General features: G+C 45.1%; 1 protein-coding gene across 2 annotated transcripts in view; it reads left to right on the top strand.

Annotated features, from left to right (window-relative positions):
• Positions 1 to 17,666, top strand: part of AMOTL1 (angiomotin like 1) — a 54,760-nt gene that overhangs the window by 26,344 nt on the left and 10,750 nt on the right. For both annotated transcript variants that reach the window (XM_039718489.1, XM_039718490.1), the window contains 4 exons: positions 2,984 to 3,128; positions 4,213 to 4,302; positions 10,914 to 11,059; positions 16,886 to 17,035. In XM_039718489.1, the coding sequence (XP_039574423.1) occupies positions 2,984 to 3,128; positions 4,213 to 4,302; positions 10,914 to 11,059; positions 16,886 to 17,035 (531 nt within the window). The remainder of the gene's footprint in view (positions 1 to 2,983; positions 3,129 to 4,212; positions 4,303 to 10,913; positions 11,060 to 16,885; positions 17,036 to 17,666) is intronic.

Below are 17,666 nucleotides of genomic sequence, written 5' to 3'. Positions count from 1 at the left end.
GAGAAATTTGTGACAATCTGTTCAAACAGATTAGAAAAAAGACCAAGTGTTTTGTAGCTGCTGTCCTTTCTGCCTCCTTCTCTGCAACAAGATGAGTTTAGTTTATTCCCAGAATCTCCTAAACTTAGTTAAAAAAAAATTTCACAGCAACATTAACTATTCATGAAGAAATCTGCCAAAACATTAATACTGACTTCCTGTGGCCTTTGTGGGCAAAAAGAACTATTCCAGCTATTAATTTTACAAAAGCTGCGTTGTTCAGTAAAAGGTATTTAAGTGTAATGCCCCATAAATATTCCAGTTTCTTTCAGCCTTGGAAATGGTTCTCTCTTTATCTTGGATGCCCCGCAAGTCTATTGCATCAGACACCAACAAAAAGGTATTCAAGCATGGGCTGGAGTTTCACTTCAGTCAATAAAGTGTGGACTTGAGTCCCATTGACTTTGGGGGAATGTAAGCGGAGTATTAAAGTGAAACACATACTCAAGTACATTCCTTCTTCAGGAAACCAAATCTCTAACACATGGTATCCCTCCCATGCTGCTTTTGCTGTGTTTGAACACAAGGTCAGGGCAGGTCTTCCTCGGTTCCCACAAACATTGCCTCTGAAAATGTGATTGAGTTAAATTATGTACTTTGGATGTGAAAATTCTTCCCTCTTGTTGCAAGTGGAAAGGTCAGGAAGGAGTACTTCTTGTTTGTGGGTAACAATTTTACTCTAGGTAGGACCACCTTCCCATCACTTTTATTTATTACAGAATAGGAAAAGAAGTTGGAGAAAGTCAGCCTGACTTGTAGGACTCCCTGGGTATTTGTACAAACAGATCAGTTCTGAGAGTTGTCACATTCTCAGTTGTTGTAGAGAGGTACAAGGTGGTGTTGAGTCCCTGCGCTGTTTGGTGAGTTGCCTCGTTTTCTTACCTAAAAAGAGTTGGAAGAGGAATTGTGTGCATTTAATTTTGAGCTTTTTGCATGATTTTCCCTTTTCTGAGTAGTGTTACCTTGCTGAAGGTTAATTGCCAGGCTGGGCTGGCTCTTCCCTGTGCTACATGTGTGGGTTGTTTGAGTGGGTTGGCTCCAGGAGCTACCAGGCAGAGAAGAGGCTAAATTGTTTTCTTTTTCCTCCGTAGAAGAAGGAGAAGGAAATCCCAGAGCTGCTGAGAAACGCCAACACAATTTATGGCTGTTCTTCTGCTCTCCTTTAATTTTGCCCAGTGCTGATGGAGCACTTGGTACAGCAAGTTTTTTGCCACTAGGGCTGCAGATGGTGTGGTGATGTTGGTGTTTTGGGAAATATCAGCATATAGAAGGCCAAGCAGAGCCCTTGTGGTAACCAGCTGCATTGGGCCAGACTGTTAGGCTGTGGAAAGCCACTTTTGTGCTGGCAAATCTGCTCTGCTGTGGAAGGAGCTGTCTGGAGAGAGCATCTTCTCCTGCAGATAGTAGCTTACCAACTCCCTAAACAATTCAGAGAGAATCAAATTAAAGCATCTTGCTAAGGGCATTGTTCATATGCCTCTAAAGCACTGAAAGGCTGGGGGCATCAACCACCTCTCTAGGAAACCTTTTCCAGGGTTTGACCACCCACTCGGGAAAGAAACGCCTTCTCATGCTAGTCTGAATCTCCCCACTTGTTTCAGCTTTTGTGCTTGTGAACAAGCTGGAAACAGAAATTGGAGAAGGTAATCAGGTTTCCCCATCATGGCTCTGCCAAGCTTTCCTTGGTGCGTGGTTTGGAGGTGCTGCCTGCCCATGGGCTGTATCTTGACAGAGTGGCTCCAGCATTGTAGGACGTGCATGTCCAAGCTGCTGGAGCCTTGCTGTGGGTTCCTACACAGCCAGTGGGGTAACAGCTCTAGTGTCCCTGGAGCTTTCATTCTGCAAGTGCTGCAGCTGGAAAATCATGCCTGAAGCTTACTGAGAGGGACCTGACTCTTCAGCAAGGAGAGGTGAGCTTGCACCCTGGCTTTAAAAATCATGAATCTGTCCCACCTGTGACTCAAGAGGCCAAAAAAGCACTAGATTTAGAAAGGTACGTGGGAGACTATGTATGTCTTTTGGTTTTCCATCCTGTGCACATTATCAAGCATTTCTCCACAAACACAAAGGTAAGGCATGCAGGAACACATCAGCATTGATCATCTCTGCAGCAATAATTTTACTAAAGCCGTATCACTTAACATGACATTATCTTATGGAAAGAGTTTGATGGATTGAGCTGAACAGCAAAACTCTACCCAGGACTATTATTCTGTCAGTCTTTTGGGCTCAGGTCTTAAGATGCAAGTTCACCACTAAGGGATTTCTCTGCATACCCTGCTTGCAGTTCACCAGATTTCAAGGAGATGAAATTAGGGAGATTGAAAACCCAAAGCAATTGGTTCTGTCTGTTATAGAGAGTTTCTCTTGTATAAAGCCGTCTTTAGTCAAGGATGGAAAGGAATGGATCACAGTATTTTAAAAGTGACATGATAGCAGAGCTGAGCCTAAAATACTCTTGGTGGCATTCAGAGCTCAGAGATAAGTTCTGGATCAGGGACCTGTTGAACAATAAATGTTGCCTCCTACACCCTTCCTAGGAGAGAATACAGCCCACACAAGTACACCGTTTCTTGTTTTTTCTCCTCTTGGGTGGCATTAAAGCAGTCACCTTGGTCATAGACCAAAGGCAACCAAGCAGTTCCATCAAGTTTAGCCCACCTCAAGGTTTTTTGGGAGCTGCCAACGGGGTGTCCTGGGGTGTTGTGACATGGTGAGCTGCCCCACGGTGTTTTTACAGGGATCCCCACTGCAGGAGCCATGAGCACTGCTGGGGCTTCATGCCATTGCCTGCCAGGGAGATTGGTCATTGCAGAGTTGGTGGCTGGTGTGACACTTGACATGAGCATTGCCCTGACCCCTTGTGTTATTGGAATGTGCTGGGCAGGTGCTGGAACGGGACACATTCCTGCAGGGCTTTAACAGAAACTCTCTCTTCTTTCAGTTTGAAATTGAGATTCAGAGGATTTCAGAAGCTTATGAGGGTTTGGTAAAGACCACCACTAAGAGGGAGTCCCTGGACAAAGCAATGAGAAACAAACTCGAAGGAGAAATTAGGAGACTTCATGACTTCAACAGGGATCTCCGTGGTATGTTCCAGTTACTTGTGGTTTTTTCACCCTTTGGTTGACATGGTGTTTCATTTACAAGCTCCAGAGCAGCAGGCTTTAGAGGAGTGGCTTTCTACAATATGTAGATACACATCATGAGAAGTAAGGCCCTGCTCACTGGCATTAGACAAAACTGTTGTCACCCTCCTGGTGGCAAAAAAAACTTCTGGCACAGTGTAAGAATCAGCTCCAGATGGTGCCTTTGTGTTTAGCACTTGAAAATATGGGTTTAACAGCAAAGCCACCAGTCACAGTATCCTGGTGTCTCAAACCTGCCCACTCCTAAAGAGCTGAAGAGCAAATTGTAATGTAGAACAATACTGTGTTACTCAAAAATCTCTGAGGTCAGTGCCTTCACAGGCCAGTAGCTAGTATCCAGGGTTATCTCATTTTTAAAAAAAACTTAAAATTGAAGGTGTATCCTTTTGAGAAGGGAAATGGAGGATACGTTGGGTAACTATTTCCCATCCAGGTTCCTGATGGGGGATACTTTGGTACTCACTGCTCCTGCAGTGAGGTGCCTTTTTCAAGCTGACTTATGTTTTTTGCAATGGTGTAAATGGGTCACACTGTCTTTTTGAGGTGGGGAAGTTTCTGAAGGCAGGACCTTTCCAGGGGAAGCTGTCTTTGGCTGAAAAAAATGCCTTCTTTCCCAGGGCACCCCCAAGGAGTGGTGTCACTGGGCTGGGGGCTCCCGTTCCCCAGGATGTCTTGCTGTTCTGGGGGCAGCTCTTCACTGCAGGAAAGCAGCCATCTCCTTACACAGCTGGGTAATTCAGATTGCAGATGCCTTGTGCATTTTGAGTAGTGTGAGAGATGATTGCCTGGACATGTCAGCTGTGAATGGCCGAGACTTTCCCCCCAGTTTCTGTGAATCTGAATAACACAGCTTCATGGAAGAGGTCAAAGGCCTCATCTTTTATGTATGTGTCAGCCTCCATTTTAATATCCTCCTTCAGAGAGTCTATTTATACTTCTCTGCTGGCATGCATCTTATTTTCTTGGTTGGCCTACAATTTTATATACATATATTTATACTTGAAGTATTTCCTGTTTTTTGCAGAACGACTGGAGACAGCCAATAGGCAGCTGGCCAGCAGAGACTTTGATGGGCACGAGGATAAGGCAACAGAGGGCCTTTATGCCACTCAGAGTGAGTACTGTGCTCATCTGTTTGGAAGATACAGATATATATATATATATATATATATATATATATATATATATGCATATATACATGCACACATATAGTGGAGTGGAGGTGAATACTCTGCTATTAATTGTTATCCTGCTTGTGGCTTGGTTTTACTCAGCTAATTCATCACACAGTCTTGTTTAAGCTGCAGACTGGATTGTTTAGGGTAGGGTTTTTTCTCTCTGAGCACCAGAATCAAGCAGTGGGAGTTAATGGTAACACAACTTAGCTTATTTTTGATAAATATTTATCTGAAATTGTGAAGTGTTGCTTGCAGAGATAATCTCTAAAGATGCATGCTTTTTAGAGGAGCCAGATTCTTCTCTTGGCTGGGAAAAGCTCAGAACGAGCTCTGCTCTGCTCAGTTGTCAGTGCCATGGTTTGACTAACAGCAGAAAGAGCAGAGTTCAACCGTGCTTTTTACTAAGGACTGAAGTGACAAAGATTTTACAGCTTCTATTGCTATGGAAGCATCCATTCCCAATGCACTGTAGGCCCCCATAATGACTGGCCATAGTGCTGCTGGTTTCCTTGCCATGCACTGATGTGTGTGTGACCATCCAACCTGGATGCTGTGTGGCAGTGTGTGGCTTCTGTCATATCCTAAGCATCTTCAGCATGCTTTCAGAAGGGCTTGGTCACCTGGAAGCTGTGCAGTATCTTGTCAGCTGAAATCCCAGGGAAGCTCATTGCTGTGTACAGCTCATCCTTCTGTTTTATTGCATCAAGAGCTTCCTTGGAAGATGAGCTGCAACTGCAGTGGAGAACCATCCACCTCCATTAGCATTGCAGAGTTTGGTACTATTCCACATGCCTCACCACCAGCCCTGCAATGTCCAGCAGCTGCTCCAAATGCTGGAGAGCCTTCTCCTGGCTCCCACCAGCAGCAATGGTGCCAGCACAGCTGATTGTTTGGTACACGTGTGCACAAACCAGAAAAGAATCCAGTGATCTTTTCCATGACGCATTAGCTCTGCTGTATTAGCAAATGGCATAAAGGTGTGTAGATACTGCTGCAAATCCAGTGGGATGATCTTTTAAGGAAATAGCATTGCTGTATAAATCTTGTCATCCTTAGGAAGAATTAGATGGCATAAGCTGCTCAGTAGAAATTGGAAACTGGGATCTTCTCTCTTCATGAAGAGACAGCCTGGCAGTGTTGCTATATGCTGTTAGCTACAAGGAGGAGTTAAATCCCTGGGATGGACTCGGTGTGAGTTCTTTTCCAGTGCATAAACATGCTCTGTGCTTCTAGTGATAAATATCTAGCAGTGAAACTTGGTGCTGTGCACTCAGCATATTGCTGCAATCAATTCACAGCTTACAAACAAATATAGCTTTTCAGATCCTGTCATGTAAGAAGGTCTGGATGCTTGGAGTGTCTCCTGGCTAGGCCAGCGAGCTAAATGTTACTAATGCAATGCAGAGTGCTTCCAAGAATAGAAAAATGGGCACATGTGAAGCAGGTCCTCTTCAGTCATGTTCTTTGGGCTGCTGTGACATGCACAGTACTGACCTCGATATCAGAGTGTCTGCCTAACAGACACCCCTCTCAGAGTCCATAAAAGGTTCTGCTTGGAAATCCTCTGTTGCTGACTGTATTTATACCCTGATGTTTGTGTGTGTCTGAGTCTTCCACTGGGGCAGACCATGACTGGGGTTCGGTTGTACCTCACTGCTGACCTGGGGGTTTTTGCAAGCACAGTTTGTATCTTCCTCATGTCTTTTAATAGGATGCACAGGCAGAAAACTGAGAAGAAGGAAACTGACTTTTAGCTATTTTATATACATTGAGATTGAAATACTCATTTTAGAAGAAGAAAAAAAGGTTTGTTGTGAAGGTGATGTTTTGGTTTTATTCCTAAGAGTAGCAGGTTATTAAGTAAATGCAGATTAGTAAATGCAAATCTAAATTTTCACTAGGAAAGCAAAAGCAGATTTCTAGTCCGTATGTTTTTGGAAGACAGCTGGGAAACATGGCCCAAATTATGTAAGAAGACTCTAACATCCACAGTTTCCTAAAAGTTGTCATTTTTAAGCCACTTTGGTGATGAGCTGAAGAAAGAAAGATAAGATTCTTGAGGCTGGTAATACTGCATACCAGGGGTTTTTTTTTATGGTAAAACTCCAGTATTGGGAAAAACTCCCTGAAAAAAAATCTGGCAATGCAGGATGTTCAAGGATCAGTTCCTTGTAGAGCTTTCCATAAGCAGTGCAACAGTGCAGGTCAGTCATGCGCTCTGAGATGGAGACTGCAGGTGACAAAAAAATCTTATTCTTTGCAATTATAATAGACAAAGCCAGGCCACGTGCCTCTAAGTGTTGAGTGCTAGGCAGGGCTGGAAAATACCCACACCACATTAGTTAAAAGATAATTATGTGATGTTTTGGGAGGGAAAAGGGTTTTTTTAAGGAAAACCATGAAGCAGCAACTGATGAAGGCATATGGGCCCATACAGGCAAGAGAAGAGACGCTTAGGAGGAGGCTGAGAGATGCTGTGGAAAGGAAGAGGCAGGAAGATTAAGGCTGGTTTCAAGGGCCTAGGGCTGAGAGAAAGCTTACAATGCAGCTTATTATCCTCATATCTTGGGAAAAATATGTTTTGGAGGAGTGTGAGAATTCTGTGTGTTTTTTTGGGATTTCTGAACCGTGGGAGCACTGTTTTTTCAGGTGTCTGAGACAGATTGAGGTCTGTGCGCACCCACATGGCTCTGCATCTGTTAGTGGGGATACAGGGACAGTTCTAGCAGTGTGTTGATAGAGCCTTACACTTCGTGGGAGTGTTCAGTTCATGCGCCATGAACTTGTGCATATATCTCTGTCCCAAATATTCCAGGCAAAGAAATGTTCCCATTTCCAGACCGGAAATAATCAGGAAATAATCTGCATTGCTGCTCCAGGCCTCCTTTGGCCCAGCTTTGTCAGCATCAAACCACAGCTGCAGAGGACTCAGTGAGGCTTGGGCAGGTAGACAGAGGGACAGTAGCTCTGCCACTCCTCTGGAGGGAAATGTCTGGGTCTGGCAACCTGACCCTATTTAATGTGTAGAGAATTTAGTAAAGCTGTGGGAAACCTTCTCCTGTTTGACTCCTTGGTGTAAATACTGATTATTTTATTTTGCTTATTATTATGGGGTGGATACCAGCTGCTGAAAGGTCTTTGGAGCAGGCAACAAGGTCCTGTCCTCATTTCTGATTCCTTCTGACAGTCAGTCTGGGGAGGCTGACGGAGCGTGAGGGCCCATCCTGCTCTTGATCCCCTGTCTCACAGCCATGGCTGTTTGGGAAGGTTGGGCCACTGGAGTTGGCGGGGACACAGCTTGATCTAGGTGAGCAGGAGAGGTGACTCTCGTGCCCCACCCTGGTGCGTCAGCTGGTCCGAGGGTGACTGGCAGTAGCTGTCATGGCGTACACCTGTGACCAGGGACGGTGCGTGGCAGAGCTCCTCCACACACTTGCCATGTCAGGAGCTGCAGGAGTGACGAGAGGCTAATGAAGTCCCTCAGGTTTCACTGAGGAAAGGCATGGTCACTGGGAGGCATCTGTGGAATTAACAGCTGTGAGTGAACAGCCACCACTGGGAAATGAAAACCTGCATAAGAGAAATTGTTGGAAGTGCTGCAAGGGATGTGCTATGGGAGCCACTGGTGTTTGCAGGAAATCTCCTGCAGCCAAATTAGTCTCTGGCTGCTGTAATTTGATATATTTTCCTCTGCCAGCAGTGGTCATTTTATAGTAGCAAGGACTGTCTTTAAAATATGTCCATGTTGCAACATCAGAGCAAGGCAAAAATCAGCATGGGATGTATTGAGATGGTCATTAAATTGGTCAAATAAGTTGATACTCAGATGTAATGTGTGCTAAGGCATCTGAGTTACATGGAATCTGTGTCATCTCATGCCTGTATCTTTTTGTCTAAAGTTTCCATTTCAAAGCAGATTCAATACTTGTCTGCTTTTGATGCACTTGTCCAGCCTGACAAGTCAGAAAGCCTGTTTGAGAAGCACTGAAGCAGCCTCCTTTCTTCATTCCCTTTCCTCTACCCAGCTGGAATACAAGTGTAATATCCACAGTGTGTGGAGTCTGTAGAAAGCTGTGAGATTACAGCTGTGAGCAGCAGTGAAGTCTTTTGGGAACGGTTCTGTAATGGGGTATGGCAGTGACCCACAGAACATAGAAATAGTTATTAATTAGAGTCCTGTAGTTAAAAAGGTGTATGCAAGGGTAGTGCAGTAAAACAGTGTTTTTAGTCTTTAAGGATGCTTAGTTTGCACTTGAAGAGAATTTAAGGCATGTTCAACTAAGTCCTTCATCACTAAAAATTATTGCAGTAAAGAACTTACAAAATGTACCTCTAGGATTTTACAGGATGAAGCTGACATGGAGAAGTGTTGAGAGGTGTTCAGGAAATTTTTCTTGCCAGCTTTCTAGTAGTGATTATTTTGTGTATTTGTGTATAATTTGTCCTCTTCTGGCAGGATAGAAAGCACAATGCAACAGGGTAGGCCGAGGACTTCACGTTCCATGAATGGAAGTTGAGAATGAGGATCCCAAGTTCTGTTTTGATATGTGTTATTCCCATGTGTAACATGAAACATGGGCTTCAAATCCAGAGCAGAGCATGTGTGGTCCCAGCATGAGGTGGTGGAGTGAAGGGCTGAAATAGCACTCATCTTCCAGCTTCCTCACCCTCTCATGACATTAGCTCCCTGATAATTTGCCCAGATTTACACTTTTCTACAATACATACTAATATTCCTTCTGGCTAATCTGATTGAAGTAAATATTTTTGCATTGAAGGAAGAGGTCTGCATGTCTAATATAAAATCCCTTGCCAACAAGGGAAGAGGAAGGCCACCATCATCCCAGGATGGCTCATGGTGGCAGTCAGTGGTGCGGTGTCCACAGCACTCACTGGGCTTTACCTGTGGGCTTTGCAGTGGCCAGCACGATGGTATTGCTGCCAGCAGTTTTTATGAGGTGCTGAGATCCTCCTTTTAGGATAAATGAGAAGACAGGTGTGTGGGTTTGAGCTCACCTTGCCCACTTTTGCCTTGTACACATGGCTCAGCTTGTGTCCATCTCACCTTGCTGCAGGCACCTGCTGATGGTGCATGAATTAAACTTATTCTCATCCCACCTGACATTAAGGAAGAATGTGGCCCTGCTGGGGGTAGTTCAGGTCCCAAATGGAATGGCTTTGGCCCTGAGAAGTTTTCTGACCATGCTTGGGGGAAGGTGGATGATTGGGCTTCCAGCTTGAGTGGCCACATTTGGGTGGCATGGGCTGGATGCTAGGGGCAGGTTTCCCATGTTTCAGTGTTTTTGAAGCAGCTTTTCACTTCAATTAAAAAATAATAAATTATGTAATGCCATGTTTTAAAAATCAAAAATCAAAACAACATTTAATTGATGCCAAATAAATTTTTGGAGGAAGTTTTCCTTCCTGGAGGCTTTCCAAGTATCTATTTTTGTTGTCATTTAGAACAAAGGCCAGATTTGAAATTTCAGATGTCACTGAAAGAAACCTCGATCCCCTGCTCACTCCAGTCATTAACTGTTTGTGTTCTGACATCAGGGATCCAGTGATTGGCCTGTGACACTCGTGTTCCCAGAAATGGCTTCTCAGCATTGTCAGGGCAGAAGCAGATGGAGCCAAGCATTTCCCCAGGCAGCTTGCCAGCAAAGTCAATGGTGGGCCTGCAATTTGTTGCTGAAGACAAAGATGTGAGCAGAGCTGACTGAATTTAGCCAGTTGTTTATTTTTTTAATGTTGTTTTAAATCTTACCCAAAAAAGGGATGATTTTTCAGCACAGAGGTTATCTACATGCTTTAGTCTCACTTGTAATGCTTAACAGAAGGGAGCACTGGTCACTAGATCCTTAAATCCTGCAGGTCTGGAAGGTCACCCAGGGCCCCCATAGGCCTGCAATGGTTCCCACAACCTCCCTTCTCTCTGCATGGTCAGAGGAAGCCTGTACAGAGGCCTCCTCTCATATTCTTTGTTACTGTTTTCCCCTCTTTCCATTTTCAGGCTGTCCAGCACAGATTTGTGTTTACTATTTGGCTTCTTCAAATTTTGTGTGTAGTGATCTCCATCTTTGCAAATAAAAAGCACAAGGCACAGCACAGCCCACATCCATGGGGCTGAGGTTTCTTCTTACAGAAGGCAGCAGAATTGAAACTGGCAGCTATAAGGAACTCTTAGTGTAGGGTATTGTGTAAAAAAGGGGTAGTTGGAACAAGCCAAAATGCTTCTGTGGGATGTGCTAGCAGTTCAGCAGAATGGAAAGCTGTGAGGCAGTGCTGGGGGCCACAAGCTCTGCCGGTGCAGATGCAGCCCAAGCTGCCTCTGGTCTCTGCTGCTGGTGTAAGGCTGGGCACTGAGGGGCTCAGCCCTGGCAGTGGAAGCTCTTTGCCCGCTGTGTCTCAGCACTGTGTTATAAAGGCTCTACTCCCTGCTGCTTTTCATAATTTTTGTTTTTCTAGGGAGGTGACAGCTTTCCTCTGGTGTGTGGCCTGGGGCCTGTGAGCTGTCCTCATGGAGTGGCTCTTGTCTTTCTTTCAGACAAAGAGAACTTGAAGGAGAAGGAAAAGTTGGAGATGGAGCTGGCAGCTGTGCGTTCAGCCAATGAGGACCAGCGGAGGCACATTGAAATCCTTGACCAGGCCCTAAACAATGCACAAGCCAAGGTTATCAAGCTGGAAGAGGAGGTGAGGCATGGACAATATTTCTGTGCTCTGAGGATAGACATGGCTCATGGTTAGATCTTTCTCTATCCAAGTCCTGATTCTCTTCTATGCACAGGGTGCTAGGTCTTCCTGTTTCCCCATCAGCCCTTTTATAGAGAAAATGTGTAGTTACACAATGCTGAGCCGAACAAGCAGGCAAAGGAGACCATAGATGTATCTAGAGCAAAGCCTTCAGCATGTAATCAGGAACAAGATTAAATTCCAGTAGCTGGTGGCTGAGGTAATGATAGGATTTAATAGAAAAGTTGAACAAGAAACTGACTACTCGCTGGCCTGAGACTGTGATAGAGACGTGGTGTTAGTGCATCCCATTTCTCACCAAAGAATACCAGGAAGCTTTTGAGATGCACAAAGCAGTGCAGGACTCGGTGACTTCACATCTTAAAATGTCTGGCTGATCTGGCTGGAAGCAGACTGACTGACCAGGATTTAGAGCTGCAGGTTTTATTTGAGAGCTGAAGAGAACCTATCATACTGTGAGACCCAAGAAGTGCAAAAATCCCATTAAGTAATCGTATAAGCCTGATAATAAAAATAGGTATTCAGATAGGAAGCAAAATCCCATGCACAGGGCATTCTTTAAACTGGCAGACAGAACAATACCTAGTAGTTGGAAGCTGAAACTAGACAAATTCATAGTGGAAATAATGTTCAGTTTTAACTATATCTAAGAGTGGCATTATCAGTTCTCCATTACCAGTGAAGAAAGTGTCAATTTATTGTATTCCTTAAGGACCTTCAAGTCAGGAGGTGTGGATCTAGTAACTAGTTGAAAGTCTATGCATGCTAGCAGATCGGGTAAAGCTGTCAAAACAGGCCTTTTCAGACCCCTAAAATCTCTATTCCTGGGACCAACAGAGGGAGCATGTTTTATGGGATGTAAAAGGAACGTGATCTTTACTGCCTAATGGTCAGGTCACTGGTGACAGGAAGGCAGTTGATGAACCTCTGCCCTAGCAGATTGGGTAGAGGTTCAGGCTCTGGGACAGACTGTGGGCAGGAACTTGGTCAGCTCTGTTCCCCTTCAGAGCCTCATTTTCCATCTGCACCTTCCCCAGGGCTGGCCAGAGGAGCAGGGATGCAAGGGGTCTTGTGGGGAGCAGAGAAAGCCTTTCCCAAATACTTGCAGTTAACTTATGTGCCATTCATTGTCTTGGAAAGATGAAGGGAGAATTGACCTCTGTGATTTTTGAATGTTTTTTATTGACAGTGAAATTACAATGTAGACTCCCTGTTAGGCTAACCAGTAGTTACTTAAGAGTCTGGAAGATTTAAAGTGCTGTATGTGAGTGCTGAAGGCATTGCTGGTTTGTACCTGACCAATGGCCCATTCTGACTCCCTGTTTGGAAACATTTTAAAAACTCCATTTCCTTGGATGGTTTCACTCAGCAGCAAGAAGAGGATCACATTAAGTTTAACAGTTCCTTTATTAGTTAGACTAAAGCCTGCTCACCATCTGTGTGTGTTTGGGGCAGTCCCTTTGGGGTAGCTGCAAGGAGCCAGCATATCTTTAATCTGTACATAATTCACTTGACACTCTTTGGCTGAAAGGCAACCTGAGGTTTTCTATTTGCATTTCATTACAAAGGGCTGAATAAAGGAATAATTAGGTGGCAATGCCTGCTTCTATACTCATGGCATCATGCAGGGGATGGGAAGAAATAGTGTTTAGCTTGTGTCTGGTCCACAGACTGTCAGTGTGGTACTGGCAGGTAATATTGACTTACTGAGTAGAGACTAGTGAAGGCAGAAGCATTTATAGAGTGATCTCCAGGCAGGTGATTCAAGAACCTACCTTGTGCCTGCTGTGCTGTAGTAAATATGTTTGCAGCCTTAGGGCTCTAAGAGCTTGGCAGTAGTCAGGTTTTAGTCTACTCCTTCAACAGAAATGTGCCTCTGCTGGATCCTGGATTGTGGACTGGTAGAGCTAAGTAGGGGTTAGATATTCTCCTCTAGGGAGCTCCTAACCTGCCTAGGGCATGGCAGGCGTTATGGAGGTGGTAAATTCCTGCCTGGGGCACTGTAGGTGTTACAGAGGTGGTAATCTCCTGCCTTGGGCATGGTAGGCAGAGGTGACATATGAAAGTGATGCCTTGGTATTTGCCAGAGTATATCAGAGTCCTCAGCCTGACAAACCCATGTTGATCTGGTAACTTTTAGCTTCTTTTTTCATTCTAGGGGCACTTCAAATGGATTTTAGCCCAGCTGCTGTGTTTTAATTGTTCAAGGCCGTGCCAGGCAGCTTGGGTGAAGTGCAGTTAATCTGAGGCTGCCAGTACGTGCCCAAGCTCCAGCATTCACTTTCCCTTTTGTCCTGTTTCATGGCTGAACCAGAGCACCTTTTAAACAGTCTCCAGTGTTTCTGGATCTTAATTAGACACATGCAGAAGATAAGCTGCAGTGTTAAACCTTCATTTTAAGCCAATATACTTACTACAATATATTGAGGAAAACAGAAATTCAGTCAAATCAAAATGACTGTTATTATTGTTAACAGAGCTCTAGCTCATACACTGCTTTGTAAATCTGCCCAGATTTCTTCTACCACCAGCATGTATTTAACAGCATTTTAAATCAAGCCTTGAGAAATAAGCAGTAGCTACTAAGTTGAATTAACATAATATAGTGTTCTATATAAATCTGCATTATCCTGGGTGCCTGCTAGTAGAAGGATTTAATTCAAAATGTGTAGGTGGTATTATTACCACATGTCATTTAGCAGACTGCTACTGGAATCATGTGTCTGTTCCATGCTTTGAATAGAATACTGAATAATTGGAGAGAGCTCAGAAAGCAGCTGTACGATTTATTTGGGGTCCAGAAGCTGTTCTTTGCTGGGAAGAATTACAGTGAAAAGTTGTCTGAGCTTCTGTCTGTACACATGAACATGAATCACTGAATGGTTACGATTGGAAGGGACAACAGTGGGTCTTCTGCTGCAACCTCCCTGCTCAAGCAGTGTCATCCTAGAGCACATGGCACAGGATTGTGTCCAGATGGTTCTTGATTATCTGCAGTGAGGGAGGCTCCATAACCTCTCTGGTCAATCTGTTCCAGTGCTTGGTCACCCACATAGTAAAGAACCCTCAGAGCTTCCTCCTTCTCTGCTGAGCTGATTTCCAGCAGGTCAGCTCCCATCCTGTACTGGATGGGCTTATTTCTCCCCAGGTGCAGGGCTCTGCATTTTCCCCTGTTAAATTTCAGAAGGTTCCTCTGTGCCCATCTCTCCAGCCTGTCGAGGTCCTTATGGGGGGCTGCACAGCCCTCTGGAGTATCAGCCACTCCTCCCAGCTTTGTGTCTGCAGGTATCTTGCTGAGGAACCATCTGCACCTTCACTCAAGTCATTGGTTCATAGGTTTACAAAGCTGAGCCCAATATTGAACCTTGGGGGCCACCACCAGTGACAAGCCTCCAACCAGACCCCGTGCCACCTGGGATCTGCTGTTCAGCCAATTCTTAATCATCCTCACTGTCCACTCACCCATGGTTCCTGAGTATACCCATGAAGATGTTGTGAGAGACAGTATTGTGAGCCCTGCTGCAGTCAAAGTAGGCAATATCCACTGCTCTCCCTTCATCCATTCATGGATGGATGAAGAAAGGATTGCTGTAGAGAGATTAAACATTACTATTTAACATAAGAGGAAATTATGAGATGCAGTGTTTGGAGGCTGAAGCTGAGCAAATCAGGCTGAAAATAAAGAGTTAAGAGTACAGAGAGTTAAGAGATTCAGAGTTAATTAACACTGAAACAATCTACTTAGAGTGATAGTGGATTCTCCGTCTCTTACAGTCTTTCATTCAAATCTCATATCTGTAGAATTCAATTGTTCAAACTGGAGTTACATTTATAGACCGAATATTTTTCCAAGACCCACTCATCTTTACTCAGATTTATTTGCTTGGATGATCCCCTTTTAGCCTTAGCTCTTCTTCATTTTTATTTTCCTAATCCTCAGGACAAGGGCAGCGTTCAGGCAAGTTTGCTGATCTAGTGAAGAAGTGAATTGTTTAATTAAATGCTTCTTGCTCTAGTAGATCACAGTTTGGAAACAGAGCAAGAAGTAATTTACTTAAATTGCATAAGAGAAAGCCAGATTAGGCATTAGGGTAAAAGTTTTCTGGCAGTAAAGGAAAATAAGCTGTGAAGTAGTTTGCAGGGATAGGTCTTGTAATTCCTACCCCTGGGTGATTTTGTAAGCAGCTTATACAGATATGTGCCAGGTTTTATGTACAGTTGATCCTACCATGCAGCAGGAGGATGGATTGGTTCTTCTCCAGTTTTGGGGTTTTTTGGAGTCTGGGTGTGTTAGGTGTTAGAGCTTAGCATCACATGTCTCTGATTTTTGCCATCTTTCCCTTAAGATCCGTGCTTCACTGGCAGCCCAAATTAATTTGAATTACAACATTTTATACTTTGTGTTTTAAATGCATTGGTGATTTTTTTTGTTTTATTTATGAATCTACATGCAGAATAAAAAAGTCAGAATTGGCTTGAGAACCTCCCTATAAACTTATGAATATGAGAACTGTCTTGTTGCATATCTCCTGCACAATTGCTTTCGAAGGCGGTGGTGGGCATGTGAGCATCACTTCACCCACAAGGGCAGAGGTGTGTGAGTGTGAACCCTGGGGCCTAGAGGGCTGCTCCAAAGCCAAGTTGTGGCTGCTGTGATACAGATGACCCTGCAGCATTTGGCAGGACCTGGGAGTGCAGATGAGGTCTGCTGCTAAAGAGAGACCCTGGGGCAGCTCCCTAACCCTCTCTATCCATGCTGGTGTGGCTGGAGGTGACACAAACACCTTCCTACTGCCAAAGTAGCACTTTCAGCAAGAAGCCTCTGCTGTGTGGGTCTTGCCAAGTCGTGAGCTCCTAAGGAATGCAGTCTTCATGCTGCTGCCAGAGACTAGTGGGGTTTGTAATCTCATTAATTTTCAGGGAAAGTCCAGGGAGCTGTAAGCATTACCCTAGATTGCAGCAGGGCTAAGGAGGTCACTCTGCCAATTGTTGGTGCCAGGGTTTAGGGAGGTTTGTTTAGAGCAAGCTATGCTTTTGCTGTGAGCAAGCCTGTATTTCGCTTTACCTGTGACATGGATGGATTTAGGGTGACAGAAGAGGAATTCGTACCCCTTTTGGGGTATGCTGCTTGAGCAATCTCTGGCTGTAAAACCCTGCATTGCAAAATCCTTGTGTCATGTTTAGCTCTTCAGTAATTGCATTATAGATGTAAAGAGGGCCTGACTTTAGCTGCCAGGCCATCCCATCTACAGATTACCATGGACAAGCCTGTGAGCACGATAGAGTAGGTGGGAGTGCTTCTGGCTGCTGGTACTCTGCTTGTTCCACCATGTTAAGCAAATATGCAGGAGTGAAGAAAGAACCCCTCTCTCTGGGTGCAGGCAGTGTGCTGAGTGTCAGTAGTCAGTAAAACCCATGGGGATTCCTCTTAACTGGGTCTGTCCTGTGTGTTTGCCCAAAGAGTATCCACCACCATGACAGCTCTTGCTTTGAAATGGCCTGGAGGGGTTCATGGTTAGCAGATCCCCAGAGGGTGGAAGATCTGGGGCAGCATTCCTTCCAAAAAGGGTAGCTGTGCCCCAGCAGTGCCTGCTGTGCACATTCCCTGGCCATCAAAGAGACACCATCCTTTCCCTAGAGAAACTCTCGGAAACAAATGACCAAAGCCATGCTCAAGCTCAGTGTGTGCCTGCAAGTGCACAGGGGTCCCAGTGGCCCGGGGTGGGGTACAGTGCCCTCCAGACTGCTGACCCCTGTGCCCCACAGCTACGCAGGAAGCAGGCCTACGTGGAGAAGGTGGAAAAGCTGCAGCAGGCACTGACACAGCTGCAGGCAGCCTGTGAGAAGAGGGAGCAGATGGAGCGGCGGCTGCGCACACGCCTGGAGCGAGAGCTGGACTCGCTGAGGATGCAGCAGGTGAGGACAGGGTGATATGGGCAGGACCCCAGCACGGGGCCTTTGGTGTTGATTTGAACAGAGATGGTCACTTGCAGCCCTACCAGGTGACACCTTGCCTTTGGATTTGGGTTGCTGGGCTTTCCTCCTAAACCATTCCTTTGGATAGGGTCACTTATCACTGGAAGTGTTCACAGTAATGTTGGATGGGGCTTTGAAGTCATGAAGTTTTCCCTGCCCATGACAGGAGGGATGGATTTAGATGGTCTTTGAAGGTCCCTTGCAACCCAAATCACTCTATGATTCTTATTCCTGATCTTCAGCAGAGGATGGGGCCGTTTTGCTGTGGGACTCTGGATACAGCTGAGCCCTGCACGCTGGAATGAGGTGTCCTGGCTTCCTTGCCCAAGGGCAGGCAGGGGAAAATGTCCTTCCATGTTTCTCGCTCTAGCAATGACAGACTGTGCAAAAACCAGCTCCGCACAGCAGGAGGAGAGGAAAGGTGTGGTACATGTGAGATTCACCCCAAAAATTCTAGCCAATGTTTCATTGAAAAGGCCAGGTGGGATGATGTGGGATCTGGTAGGAGCAAGATCTAGGCCCATATTTGTTCTGAGCAAAGCCTGATGTGTGTGGTTCACAGAATCTTCAA

Source organism: Passer montanus, unplaced genomic scaffold (assembly GCF_014805655.1).
Source record: "Passer montanus isolate IOZ18808 unplaced genomic scaffold, ASM1480565v1 scaffold4, whole genome shotgun sequence".
NCBI lineage: Eukaryota > Metazoa > Chordata > Aves > Passeriformes > Passeridae > Passer > Passer montanus.
Note: the sequence above shows the minus strand (reverse complement) of the source record. Positions and strands in the feature narration are given on the sequence as shown.